The sequence below is a fragment of the Gobio gobio genome, assembly GCF_949357685.1.
Source record: "Gobio gobio genome assembly, chromosome: 19".
Taxonomy (NCBI): domain Eukaryota; kingdom Metazoa; phylum Chordata; class Actinopteri; order Cypriniformes; family Gobionidae; genus Gobio; species Gobio gobio.
In genome coordinates, this window is record NC_137112.1 from 45,721,367 (window position 1) to 45,735,887 (window position 14,521).

The 14,521-nt window shown below is 36.9% G+C and overlaps 1 protein-coding gene across 1 annotated transcript in view; it reads left to right on the forward strand.

Annotated features, from left to right (window-relative positions):
- Window positions 1–14,521, forward strand: part of camta1b (calmodulin binding transcription activator 1b) — a 478,032-nt gene that overhangs the window by 26,885 nt on the left and 436,626 nt on the right. Inside the window, exon 3 of the mRNA XM_079844275.1 lies at window positions 3,159–3,262. Within this exon, the coding sequence (XP_079700401.1) occupies window positions 3,159–3,262 (104 nt within the window). The remainder of the gene's footprint in view (window positions 1–3,158; window positions 3,263–14,521) is intronic.

The following is a 14,521-nucleotide window of genomic DNA, read 5'->3' on the forward strand; positions in this document are numbered from 1 at the left end:
TATAGGTTTTCACCCCCGGCTCTTAATGCGTCATGTTTCCTTCTGGAGCATCAGTGAATGTTTCAACCTTTTTTAGTAGTTGTGTTTGAGTCCCTCAATCGTCCTCAGTGTGAAAAGATGGATCTCAAAATCATACAGTCACTGCTGGAGAGGGTTCAAATATGAAAAAGAGGCTGGAAAACTGAAGAATGTGCAGGACCTGGAGGATTTTTCTGAAGAGCGTTGGTCAGTTTAACGGCTCAGGACAAACAAGGGACTCAAGAACAACCATCACAAAACAAAAAAACAGCCGTTGATCATCCAGGGAACGAACCATTTATGAATCAATGGTTCATAAACTTTTTATCAGGGTTATTTTAATAAATTCAGCTATTTTTTTTGTCTTGTGGACTATATGTAAACATTTTTTATGTAAAATATCTTATTCAGGACAGTACTAAATATATAATAATTTGGTATGATCCCTCTTATTTAGTTAAAATTATTCCCATTTTCACAGATTCTGCAAGCAGTTCACATACTTTTTCATGCCACTGTATAACGAAAATGGCACAGAGAAACCATATAATTGGAATCACTTTCAGAATGACTTTATCCAGCTCCATCCATATTCAACTTAAGAAGAAAGCGAAACTGGCACAACGATGACGTTAGACCAAGCGGCAACCTGCCGCAGTTTCTCTTGAAGCCCATACGGAAGTGACTTAACCTGCAGTTCATGGACTGGCCACTAGAGACAGACTCCAGAAGGAGCAGAATCTCATTGAGCTCATGTTAAAATGCCCAACTTTACAGCAGAAAAAAACATGTTTACAGCCTGGGATAAATTGTGGTTTTGGTCTATACGGCTAATTTTGCCCTTCATGACAACTGTGAGGGGGGTGAATGTTTTTGTAACTCATTCGTTTACATTATATAAAGCCTTAAAGTTCTGCATAATTAAGGGCGTTGCCACTTTGAGTGACAGGTGGATAGCCGTTTGTCTGCTGTCTGTTAGTCATCGCGTAACCTCAGCTCCGCCCACGTCCCGCCTCTTTGCCCATTTTCTGTTACCCGGGAGTGACGCACTGCCAAGATGGCAATGGCCAGCTCGACCCTACTTTACGCTTCAAAACTGCTCTTCAGAATCCTATGGGCTACGTCACGGACGCTACGTCCAAATTTTTTCTTACAGTCTATGCGTTAGACGTAGCCTAAGCGAGAGGCGTTACACTTTCATAAGTTAAATACAGAAGGCGGTCTGACGGAAGCTAGATATTTAATTTTATAATGTGTTAAATACGGATATTTTTCTTACACAAACCCACCGATTCGCTTCAGAAGGCCTTTATTAACCCCCCGGAGCCGTGTGGAGCACTTTTATAATGGATGGATGCGCTTTTTTGGACTTCAAATTTTGGGTTGCCATCCAATGCCATTATAAAGCTTGGAAGAGCCAGGATGTTTTTTAATATAACTCTGATTGTATTCGTCTGAAATAAGAATGTCATATCATGGGCGTCGGAACGATCAATGATATTAGACCCACTCACTTTTATCGTCTGTAATTCAGTACATGTCTGTTTACCTACCCCTAACCAATAAACACTTATTATTAAACACATGTTAGATGCTTTATTTCCACTTTTCTATTATTTTCTTCATTTTTATTGAAAATAAATGTCTTTCCGATCTGATAGGTGATGGGAAAAGGGAGTAGAGCGAGTTCGGCAAAAGGCGGATTCGAACGGCGGGTCGATTTGCGTCAAAACTTGATGCCTTGCGTCTTACCCCTGCTCTATTGCCACTCTCAGTGATTTCTCTAATTTTGTCTTGCCCAACCAGACGTTTAGCAAACAAGGTGGTATATTTGTACTTTATTTAAATGACGTCTACTCCAGTAAAATTGTTCTGAGAGAGGACCCACCCACATTGTTTTTGCTTCAGACGCCCATGTATACACCTATAGGATGGCTTGAGGGTGAGCAAACCATGGGATAATTTTCATTTTTAAGCGAACTATCATTTTAAGGCTATATTCAAGTATAGTTAGTTGCTGTAAACATTACAGTCAGATTCTTGTCATATTGTCATTGCTTAAAAGTCACAGCAAATGCAGACGTTTATGCTTCAGTGTCCCTTGTGGCAAATCTAAGAATGCAGTGCATCCTTGAATTGAAATATAAGTGCCATTTCAGGTTCGTTGAACTAATCTGCTTTGAATGGAGGTTTGAAAGACGACTTGATGGACTTGAGGGAGTTCAATTATTTATGTGGGTCTAAGTTCATTCGCAGGTAAAGCTCAGACAATGTGCATTGGTTCTGGTGTAAGACTATGAACAGAGGAGTGATCTAACCCTCTTTATGTGTCTCTTTCCCTCTGGCTATCTGTTTGTCCTTAATGCCAGAGTGGGAGTGGTTGCTAAGCAGTGTCTCTATGGACACACAGGCTTCATCTCACTCAGATCTGCAGCGTCTCTTTCACTTCTCTCCCGTCTTTTACCGAGGACACACTCCACAAATTTCAGTCAGTTTCTCATTCTCCTTTTCTTTCAGCCTCTCTTGCTTTTTTTATATTCATAAGCAGGCTCAGCACGCAATATGGAACTACCTTCTCCCACAGGGCTAAACATTGAGTTCCTTAAGAAGCCTGAGCCCTTGATGCAAACGGTTATCAATAACCTTGAAATGCTTTTGCTCCGTTGCCCAATTTTGTTGTTATGTATTTGAGCAGGCACTCTGGCATGATAAGGGAGAGAGAGAGAACGAGAGCGTTTAAAAAAACTCAATGAAAACAAAATCACGACATTTCTGGATGAAAGCCTTTTGCACGCCTTGTGCTCTAAATATGTTCCCTTTCATTTCACAGTAACATCTTAAGTTTTTTTTTTTTTCTTCATTGCTTTTTGAGTGCTCCCCCTTTGAGGTCCCGTGCCTGTTTTATAGTTTTATATTTCTTAAAAGGTTGCCACAGCTATTTGCAAACATAACACCTGGGCATGGAAGTTTCCTCAAAGGAGTCCCTTGAGCAATAGTGACATTGAATTCAAACAACTGAGTAATTTATAAAGAAATGATTGGATCTTTGTGTAAAAAAAGAACAGCTCCCAGTGTTTTAGACCCTAGAGAGCAGCTTTGTTTCAATAATCCTGCTCACACTCTTTTTGTGTTGTTAACAGATGAACATGGACATTTGAAAATCTACCTGCCCAAGAAGCTTCTGGAATGCCTTCCCAAATGCTCCTCCCTGCCCAAGGAGAGACACCGCTGGAACACCAACGAGGTAAAAAAGCTTCCATCACTAGTTTGGAGGCTTTTTGCTTCACAGGAGTTTGCCGTTTTGTTTGTCCAAATGTTATAATGCAATGCTCACATTTTAATGTGTTTTTATTGGATGCTTATTTTATGCAAATTGTATTGTTGGTTATTTATTTATTTTTTTTCTTTGCAAACGTTGATTTGTAACTGTACTTAAGCAGAGAACCAATTAGAAGTTGAGTTTCTAGATTTGACGACCCAGCTAAAAAGAAGTACATCAACATTCAACACTGCAGTCTATATTAATTATATTATATTATATTATATTATATTAATTATATTATATTATATTATATTATATTATATTATATTATATTATATTATATTATATTATATTATATTATATTATATTATATTAATTATATTATATTATATATTATATTATATTATATTATATTATATTATATTATATTATATTATATTATATTATATTAATTATATTATATTATATTATATTATATTATATTATATTATATTATATTATATTATATTATACATTTTTTATAATATATTTAGTGGTGTCAAATGGATTAATTGCAATTAATCGCATCCAAAATAAATGTTTGTATACATAATATACGTACTGTGTATGATTATTATTTATATAAAAAACACACGCATGTATATATTTAAGAATTTTTTTGTATTTATATATAGAATATTTATATATAATATATAATATAAATTATATAAATATATATACATGCATGTGTGTGTATTTATATATACATAATATTTATACAAAGTACACAAACATATAATATGTACACACAAAATGTTATTTTGGATGTGATTAATCGCGACTATTCGACTTGACAGCATTAATTATATTATATGATGTTATATTATATGATGTTATATTATATTATTATATTATATTATATTATATTATATTATATTATATTATATTATATTATATTATATTATATTATATTATATTATATTATATTATATTATATTATATTATATTATATTATATTATATTATATTATATTATATTAATTATAATGTTGTGTTAATTTATTATATTATATTTAGTGCTGTCAAATCGATTAATCACATCCAAAATAAAAGTTTATGTTTACATAATATATGTACTGTGTATAATTATATATATATATATATATAATACACACAAATGCATGTACATATTTAAGAATTTTTTTGTATTTATATATAAAATATTTATATTTATATATAATACAAATTATATAAATATATAGACAATACATACATGCAAATATTTCTTAAATATATATACATGCATATGTGTGTATTTATATATACATAATAATTATACACAGTACACAAACATATAATATTTACACACAAACTTTTATTTTGGATGCGATTAATCACGACTATTATATTATATTATATTATATTATATTATATTATATTATATTATATTATATTATATTATATTATATTATATTATATTATATTATATTATATTATATTATATTATATTATATTATATTATATTATATTATATTATATTAATTATATTATATTATATTATATTATATTATATTAATTACATTACTTTATATTATATTAATTATATTATATTATATTCTGACATACAGTATGTGTTTTGCCCATCATTAAAGTGAAATGATCAGTTATTAATCTAAAATAAATTAATCAGTAAGTGTTTTCATACAAATGTTTCAAAATGTTTCATACAAATCCCACAGACAGACGTAGACAAAAGGCAAAAAGTACTGATTTATAGAATGAATGAATGAATGAATGAATGAATGAATGAATGAATGAATGAATGAATGAATGAATGAATGAATGAATGAATGAATGAATGAATGAATGAATGAATGAATGAATGAATGAATGAATGAATACAAATTCACCCGGCAGTGGCAATATTTTATTTTATTATAAATGAGAAATATAATCTAATTAATTCTCATATAATATAATATTTGTTTTGCAAAGATTTGCCAACTGAATATTAGTTGTCCACCAGGATGTTTTCTCACAAAATGTAGTTTTGTTGACTGCCACATTGGAATGTTTTCATTTCCTCTGTAAATCTGTGTCAGTTTCATCTAACGGTTGGACTTGTATACAAAGTGTATCTGCTTTGCTTTGAACTTTGTCTTCCTGGCCCGAAGGCGTTCTGACATTCAGAGACAAACAAACACACTCAGCAGAGATTAGGTAGGCCTGTTTGGACTGATTCCACAACACACCTAAAGTCTGACACAACCTCCTACTGTCTCACTCTCTGCCAAAGTATAACACCACTTGAACGTGCACCAGATCGGTTTTCATTTTTTAAAAATTGGAGATCTGGTCTCAAGTGGTAAGTTAACATATTGAAAGTTGCTACCTGATGCACTGAGGACTCTGCCAAATTTAAAGAGATGAGATTTGTATTGAGCTGTTCTGATGCCATTACAAGATGTATAATGGTCTAAGATTCTTGTTAAAGAAATAGCTGACATGTTTTTTTTTTCTTCTCTTAACCGTCTTGTTACCATTGGTTGATATAACATTGTTAATCTTTTTTTGCCCATAAGGTAGCAGGGTAACCCTTGGACTCACACTGAAGCTCTTTTTCTGCAGGTTATCTGAGGATTACAAACGTCAAACTTTTCTTTCCTTTTCCAGCCCTGCCTTAAATTCTTTAGCATGATGAAGATGGCACATGCTGCTGTAGATGACTTGGGATGATGCATGCCATGACCTTTCAAAATATTTCAGAACCATTTCCATTTCAAAACTGCTATAACTTATGAGAGAGGAAACCTCTGATGTCTCGCACATATACGTTTATTTACGATAATAGTTGAAAGTGCAGTTTGATCTGGGGAATGCAGGTGTGTTTTCTTTGTTCCGCGCTTGACTGTGTTGTAGTTGGTGCAGAGAGGTTGATACTTCTCTCTCTCCGTTTCATTTGTGCGCCCTCCGTGTTGGGAAGCCAGCAATGTGGCTGTCCCTCTGTGCTTTCTGTCAAAGCCTCCGCACTCCCTTTCTCTCAACTTGCAAAGAGTTAGGCTATAAAGTTTCCCAACTGTTTTTAACTGTTTGTTTCACCCTCCCCAGCACCTCTTTTATATATAGTTCTTTTTTAAGAATTGTGCCGTTGTAGAGGAACATAATCTGACCCCATGCTGATGCAAAACTAACCAGCCTCAAAGAAAAGTCATGAGCGCTTCACTACGAGAACTTCAGTGATAGGTATTTATTTCACATCAAAGACATTTATTGGCCTTTTGTCACTTTCTGAGTAGAAAGTGGAGAGAGGAAAGGAATTGATGTGGGGAAGAGACAGGAACAGGATCAGTCAGTGTCCAATAAAGAACTGTGAGCAAAACTGCGGTTTTCAAAATTGCTTACAGTTTTAAAGGTGCTGTATGTAAGAATGACAGCTAGTGGTTGAAATGGGTAGCGCAGTCCAAATTCGAAATATTATTTGCCCTCGAACTCCTCGAACTCGACACTCACGCAGGGGGGTATTCCAGAAAGCCTTTTGCTAAATCGTACATATTTGACGAGTTGCCAAATTCGTATGAATTCGTACAAATGACCCAACCTCAAACCCCGCCCCTAAACCTACCCGTCACAAAACGTACAAATTCGTACGAGTGAGGTCGTACAAATTTGTACAAATTAGCCACCTCGTAAAATACGTACAAATTGGTCGTGAGATAGCGTTGGGAACGCACATTTCAGAGTAGAATAACTGGCTGTAGCATTGTTTTTCAGAGAGACGAGTATGTGAACAAACATAGTATGGTATTGTTATGCTTTAGTAAAGTCAAAAACTTACATACAGCACCTTTTAAAGTCAAAATTCTTTATACAATTCCTGCTATTATTATGAACGCTGGTAACACTTTACAATAAGATTCAAATTGTTAACAATAAAGATATCATAACTTAACACTGTTATTTTAGTATTATTGATATATTATAGTATTTGTACATTTTTTTATACAATTATTTTTGAAGTGTGTTTCTCATTTACATTTTGGTTTGTTTTAGTACGTTAAAAACAATTTCGCTTTATTTTCATTTCAGTTTTAGTCATTTTATGACCTCAACTCATTTTATTTCGGTTAGTTGCCAATGCAGTATTGCTTAATCAAGTTTTTTTCCATCTAATTTCTATATATATTATTTTAAATCAACGTTTAATTAACAATTACGTTTTTTAAAATTGATCTAGTTAATGCTATTTTATAAATATACTTTTATTCATTGTTAATTCATGTTTGTTCATAATGCATCGTTATTTTATACAACTTTACAAATGTAATTCATTTCTATGTACAAATGAACTTTAACCAAGATTAATACATTTTAGACATGGCATTAACTAAAGCATTGATCTTTATTTTGAAGTGTTACATGAATGATTCATTTGAATCATTTTGAATCATTTTTTAAATCGAATATCAAAACCACTTTTTACGATCCGACGGATAAACAAAAATGTTCCGCTGTTTTGCTCATAAATGCACCACATTACTAACATAAAATAGGTTATGGATGTCATTTCATTTTCCCCTCTTAATTTGTAAGGGGATGGAAAATAGATAGGAGGCTCGATTCTATCATCCATGATTACCTGCCCCTCAAGAGCCGACGTCTGTGGTGAACATGCACTCAGGAAATGTTGGCTCCAAGAGCATTAGCCAAATCTGACATATTCGTGACTGTAGCAACTCGCCCCCAATTTTGCATCCTCACAGGATGAGGAACTTGTTACTGTCAGTAGCGCTATTCCTTTCACTGTTCCTGTCGTCGCCCAGGCTAAACATAGCTGACTGTTTAAACAAACACAGGCCAGATAGAGCACAGATTGGAGATTAGAAAAAAAACTGTGAAGGACAGACAACGTGGACAGGCAAAGAAAGATGGAAGGAGGAGGAGTAGCTCTCCCTGCAGATGGAGACATTGTGTGGCCGTTGCTGAAGCGGAGCTACTTTTGGAGGCTGTTAGGAGGAGAAAGTCTCCCTAGTGACACACACCGCTCTTAATGAGAACGAGTTCCTAAACAGCACCGACTTCTTCCTCCTTCAGCGCCAGTCTCAGACTGAATGCCATGTTCCCAACGACCGGCGGGGAGGTATAATGAGGCCTCTAGCAGGGCCGAATGAGACATCAGGTCATACAAACAAGCACAGATCATGTCCGAGCCTGTGCTTTTCTGCATGCACATATGTCATCATTTCTCAGATTGGGAGCTTGGAAGAGCGGGTCTAAATTTATATTGTGTTTGTCAGTCACTCCATATAACATTCCCACTTCTCCCTTTTCCCTATGGGAAATGACCCTTATTGAAGGTAATGACACGGACGACTGTTCAGGTGAAAAATTCTCGTAGCAGAATGACCACATTAAAGAACGAAACCGACAGCATGTTGGAAAGGAGGGGAAAACATCAAAACGATAATGGTGTTGTAATGAACACGAGAAGAGGGTGAACGCTGGGGGACGGCAAAAAGTCAATTCCTGTCTTTATCTTTTTTGCTCTTGCTCTGTTTCTCACCGTCAGTTGCTTTACACCCCCTGCTGTTAATTTTAAATACCTAGAAAAAGTGTGTGTGTGTGTATGTTTGATAGCTTATATACTTTACCGCACACCGCTGGGAGTCCTGGAGTGTTTCTAGAGAAGCTTTGTTATTACCGAAAGAGAGAATATCATGCCTAAAAACCATCTGTAGAAAATATTGAAATAATCACCGGGCAAGAATATACACTGACCTAAAGGATTATTAGGAACACATACTAATACTGTGTTTGACCCCCTTTCGCCTTCAGAACTGCCTTAATTCTATGTGGCATTGATTCAACAAGGTGCTGAAAGCATTCTTTAGAAATGTTGGCCCATATTGATAGGATAGCATCTTGCAGTTGATGGAGATTTGTGGGATGCACATCCAGGGCACGAAGATCCCGTTCCACCACATCCCAAAGATGCTCTATTGGGTTGAGATCTGGTGACTGTGGGGGCCATTTTAGTTCAGTGAACTCATTGTCATGTTCAAGAAACCAATTTGAAATGATTGGAGCTTTGTGACATGGCGCATTATCCTGCTGGAAGTAGCCATCAGAGGATGGGGACATGGTGGTCATAAAGGGATGGACATGGTCAGAAACAATGCTCAGGTAGGCCGTGGCATTTAAACGATGCCCAATTGGCACTAAGGGGCCTAAAGTGTGCCAAGAAAACATCCCCCACACCATTACACCACCACCACCAGCCTGCACAGTGATAACAAGGCATGATGGATCCATGTTCTCATTCTGTTTACGCCAAATTCTGACTCTACCATCTGAATGTCTCAACAGAAATCGAGACTCATCAGACCAGGCAACATTTTTCCAGTCTTCAAATGTCCAATTTTGGTGAGCTCGTGCAAATTGTAGCCTCTTTTTCCTATTTGTAGTGGAGATGAGTGGTACCCGGTGGGGTCTTCTGCTGTTGTAGCCCATCCGCCTCAAGGTTGTGCGTGTTGTGGCTTCACAAATGCTTTGCTGCATACCTCGGTTGTAACGAGTGGTTATTTCAGTCAAAGTTGCTCTTATATCAGCTTGAATCAGTCGGCCCATTCTTCTCTGACCTCTAGCATCAACAAAGCATTTTCGCCCACAGGACTGCCGCATACTGGATGTTTTTCCCTTTTCACACCATTGTAAACCCTAAAAATGGTTGTGCGTGAAAATCCCAGTAACTGAGCAGATTGTGAACTACTCAGACCGGCCCGTCTGGCACCAACAACCATGCCACGCTCAAAATTGCTTAAATCACCTTTCTTTCCCATTCTGACATTCAGTTTGGAGTTCAGGAGATTGTCTTGACCAGGACCACACCCCTAAATGCATTGAAGCAACTGCCATGGGATTGGTTGATTAGATGATTGCATTAATGAGAAATTGAACAGGTGTTCCTAATAATCCTTTAGTTGAGTGTAGAATATATACTTTTTGCAGTTCCTCTTCGCAGACGAACGCCTCCACAACGTTGCACATGACTGTCCTTGATCCGAACAAGCCCAAAGTTCACATTCCCAGTTGAATGTCACAAGACGCGCCGTTACATTCTGAAGCGCTTTTTTCTAAATGATTTTGTCTGAAAGCAATTTAGATGAATTCTCATGGCTAAATATGCAGCTAATACAGCGTGGGTATTACTTATTGACAAAGTGTCCTTCAGCCCGGGAGTTTTTTTTCCCCCCTGTCAGGCATATCGCAATCGCTCCAAAAAAGAAAAGACAGAGAGTGAGAGATGTGCAGGGGGTTTTGTCATTATTTGACCAATCTAAGCTCTTTGTTAGACCTTCTTCCACCTTCAGGGAAACAATTCCCCGGGATAAAGGAGGGCGTGGAAAATCACAATGCGTGTGTACCGAATCAAGGGGCAAACACCGAGGATGGGTACGGAGCTTACATGCTGATCTGGTAAGCTGAAGAATGAATTGTATTACCTTGACTCAATGACAAAATCCCCATGTTTTGTAGACTTTGCAAATGCTGAAGCCTGTGGGTTTGCTCTATAATGTATATTGCTGGGTTGAGCCAGAGCAATGGCTTTGATATCGCCAAAAGATTCATAAGTCGCTCCCTAGCAGCAGGGATGAAAAGCCTGTCAAGGTGAACACTACTCTCTTTTTTTGCACGCTTAAACATCTTGAGTAGCCTTGGCCCTTGGCTATAGCGAACGCCCCTTTACACACTCACAGTGAGATGCTGGGTCTGTGGCATTTCACCATAATCTGCCCCAGATGACAAACTGTGCATCTAAAAGTTTTAAGCAGCACGGAAAAGTGCTGCTGCTTGCGAATCCTTGTCCTGTCGAGTTCCACTGGTACAATTGCTTCATTTTAAATCTATCAGTTTCTCCTCCTTTGTGTGTGTGTGTGTGTGTGTGTGTGTGTGTGTGTGTGTGTGTGTGCTCTCAATCTAGATATTGGCATCACGGATCCAGCTTTACCCCTGTGATAAGTGCCAGAAAAGTGGTTCCCCTGCCTTAATCTTAGCTGGCACTACCCCTCTCCTCTGGGTCCCTTTTCTTTTCTGGTCCGTCTAAGTTTCTCCTCACATAATCAAAGGAAGCAGATGCTACTAGTCAACCCTTACCCTACAGGGAATGCTGGGAAATTTAGTTTGTGTTTGTATAAGCACAACTTTGGCTTCTGTGGAGTGGAAAGGTCTCTTGTCGCCCAGACAAGCTAGGTTTACCGCTTCGCTTTCCATTACAACAAATAATGTAGTTTAAGCGAGCACCGCATCCCATGTTGTATTTTTGACCTTTTTGTACTTGTTCAGACAGGGAAAGGACTAACTTAGGATCTACATCCGTCATGATTGTTTTTCAGGATCTCAAGATCCTGTTCTAATAGAGCTATGGTGCTGATTTTGTAATTGAGCTACAATCTCCATCTGTCTGAGTATACTATTCATTGTCTATAATTTTTTTCGAGATTTAGAAATTCAAAGCAAGACAGATTCTGACCAGGGCATACACTCTTCATGAGTTTAAGGTCGGTAGGACTTTTTAAATATTTTTTGAAATAAGAAGTCTCTTATGCTCACCAAGGCTGCATTTATTTGATCAAAAATACAGTAAATTGACCGTATTGTAAAAATTTAAAACAAAATGTAAAATAACTTTTTTTTTTTGCATCATTACTCCAGTCTTCAGTGTCACATGATCCTTCAGAAATCATTCTAATTAGGGGTGTGAATCGTTACTGTTCTCATGATTCAATTCGATTACGATTATCATGTCAATGATTTGATTCGATATCACAGTCCAAATCACAATGTGTTGCATCCTCAATTTTACTGCACATGGCTACATTTTTCTCAATGTATACAAGCAGTCAGATATATGAACTCCCTTTTTATTGTATCTGCTCCAAGAAATTAGCCTGAAAAGCACACCTGAATGTAGCAAACATAAAACAAAACTTAAGTCGGAACAGAACACGACAGGACCATTTAGAACTAACAAACACTAGTAAATACTAACTTAAGTTACAATAACGCTCACACACCCGTGCACACACTGGCAAGCACACACATGCAGCCTCACACACACTTGCACTTACATGCAAAATTAGGGCTGCACAATATATCGAAATTATCAAAATATCGCAAATGTACATATCGCAAGGGCAGGCAATATCTGAATGATTTTAATAGGCTACTTCAACATTGTGAAAAGTCTATGTTTTAGGTTGACACATATAGCAGAGAATAGACTGGGCACACGACTGTTACTTATGTGACTGACTTGACGTCAAAACGAGTTATTAAACGCAATAACTTGCGAAAAACAACTCCTTGCAGTCTCGTGCTATCTGACACACACACCGAAACCTGCGCACAAGCCATTCTTTTTTTGTGTCTTGTTACACACTCGAACTGTCAAATACACACACAGTTATTTCAAAATGGCCGTCTTGATGAGCATTCATGTAAACACAGTCGGTTATGCTTTAAGTGAAAGATATCAGTTGGGGAAAGAAACAGATTTTACACACTTATCGTATCGCATATCGAATATCACATTATTTAACAAGGATATCGCATTTTTCTTCAATATCGCACAGCCCTACTGTAAATATTAAAATAGTAAGTGCATTTTTTATTACTTGCTTTTGTGTTTCGCCTCCCTCCGCCATTTTATGCTAGCACGAGCGTCACGTATGTGACGAATGTCAGAGAAACAGTCATTAGGCTATAATCGATTATGGTCTATTACTGCATCGATGCAGAATCGTCTACATCCGCATCGCGATGCATTGATGCAACGATTCATTTCAACACCCCTAATATGCTGATTTTTTTCACAGTTGAAAATGATTGTGCTGCTTAATATTTTTGTGGAAATCTTTTTTTTTTTCGAGGGTTCTTTGATGAATAGAAAGTTCAAGAGAACAGTATTTATTTTATATATATATATATATATATATATATATATATATATATATATATATATATATATATATATATATATATATTGTAAAAGTCTTTACTATCAATTTAATGTATCCTTGTTGAAAAAATGATCCTTAACTTTTGACCCTTAAATCATAAGATTTGAACTAATGCATGTAATCACAAACAGTAATGCTGTGTTGTCACTGCAAACAGCCATCAGTTTGAGTGTTTAGACTGCGAGTAAGTCTGAATGATTATGACACATCTGCACGAACAGACTTTGCCCTTATTTCTCTCCTGGTCCAAGCGTTACTCAGACATGTGTATGCTCTGTTGGCGTAATCAGGCTTGTTAAAAAGAATCCACCGGATCCCCTCCGGAGTGGGTTTAGCCATGTCCCGCTATCCCGGGGATTACAGCTTCCTTGAAAGGATTAGCACAATGCTGATTAGTTTGATTTCATTCTTCAAGCCAGAAAAAGCCAGTCCTCTTGATGTTTATGAGATTTATTTTAATACATTTCCTCTTGTGGAAACAAATTATGCAGACTTGTTTTTTTTTTTTTTGTTGAAACTGTCAATACAGGCAGAAGCTTGCGTTCTCTCGCTCTCGTTCTTGCTTGCTCTTCGTTGCGTTTCGAGAGTGTTTCCCAAACGAGTTGAAGAGCAAAGCTCCCTGATTAGTAAAAATGAAGAGGCAAAAAACAACAACATTTATTTCCTCTTTGCGTCTGGGACGGGTAGCACGTCGCCCCCTGTCGTGGTAATTAAAGATGACTCCATGCAGGCAAATGTTTGAGGAAATGGAGGCTGAGCCGCTGAGGAGGCGATGAGGGAAAAGGGAAAGGTCACGCTGCTTTGTTTTTGCAAACGGGGAGGCTTTGGGCTGTAAGGAGCTGATTTGTGAAGGTGCCTGGATCATGATCAGAATAGTAATTCGAAGAGAGGCTGCTGTCAGTCTGTGGTATAGGTGTATCTGTAGGTCCATGAAGGAGATGCCAGCGAGATCGCGCTGACCGATGCAGTGAACTGCAGAACGCTCCAGGCTTCTCTCAGTTGTGTGTCTGTTTGCGTGTACGTACAGTATAATATGGCAAAATGGCAAGCAGGAGTGAAACTTTGTGAAACCATTTACTTTCTTTATACACTTTCTTGGTCTTATTGTGAATGGTTTATTGATGTCATGCCAAAGAAAGAGCAACTGTTTTCAAATTGGATGCAGGAAATAACATTTTTAAATAATACATTAATACATTGCTGTATTGTTTTTGTTTGAGATTGTCGAAGTTAATGTTAATAATTGT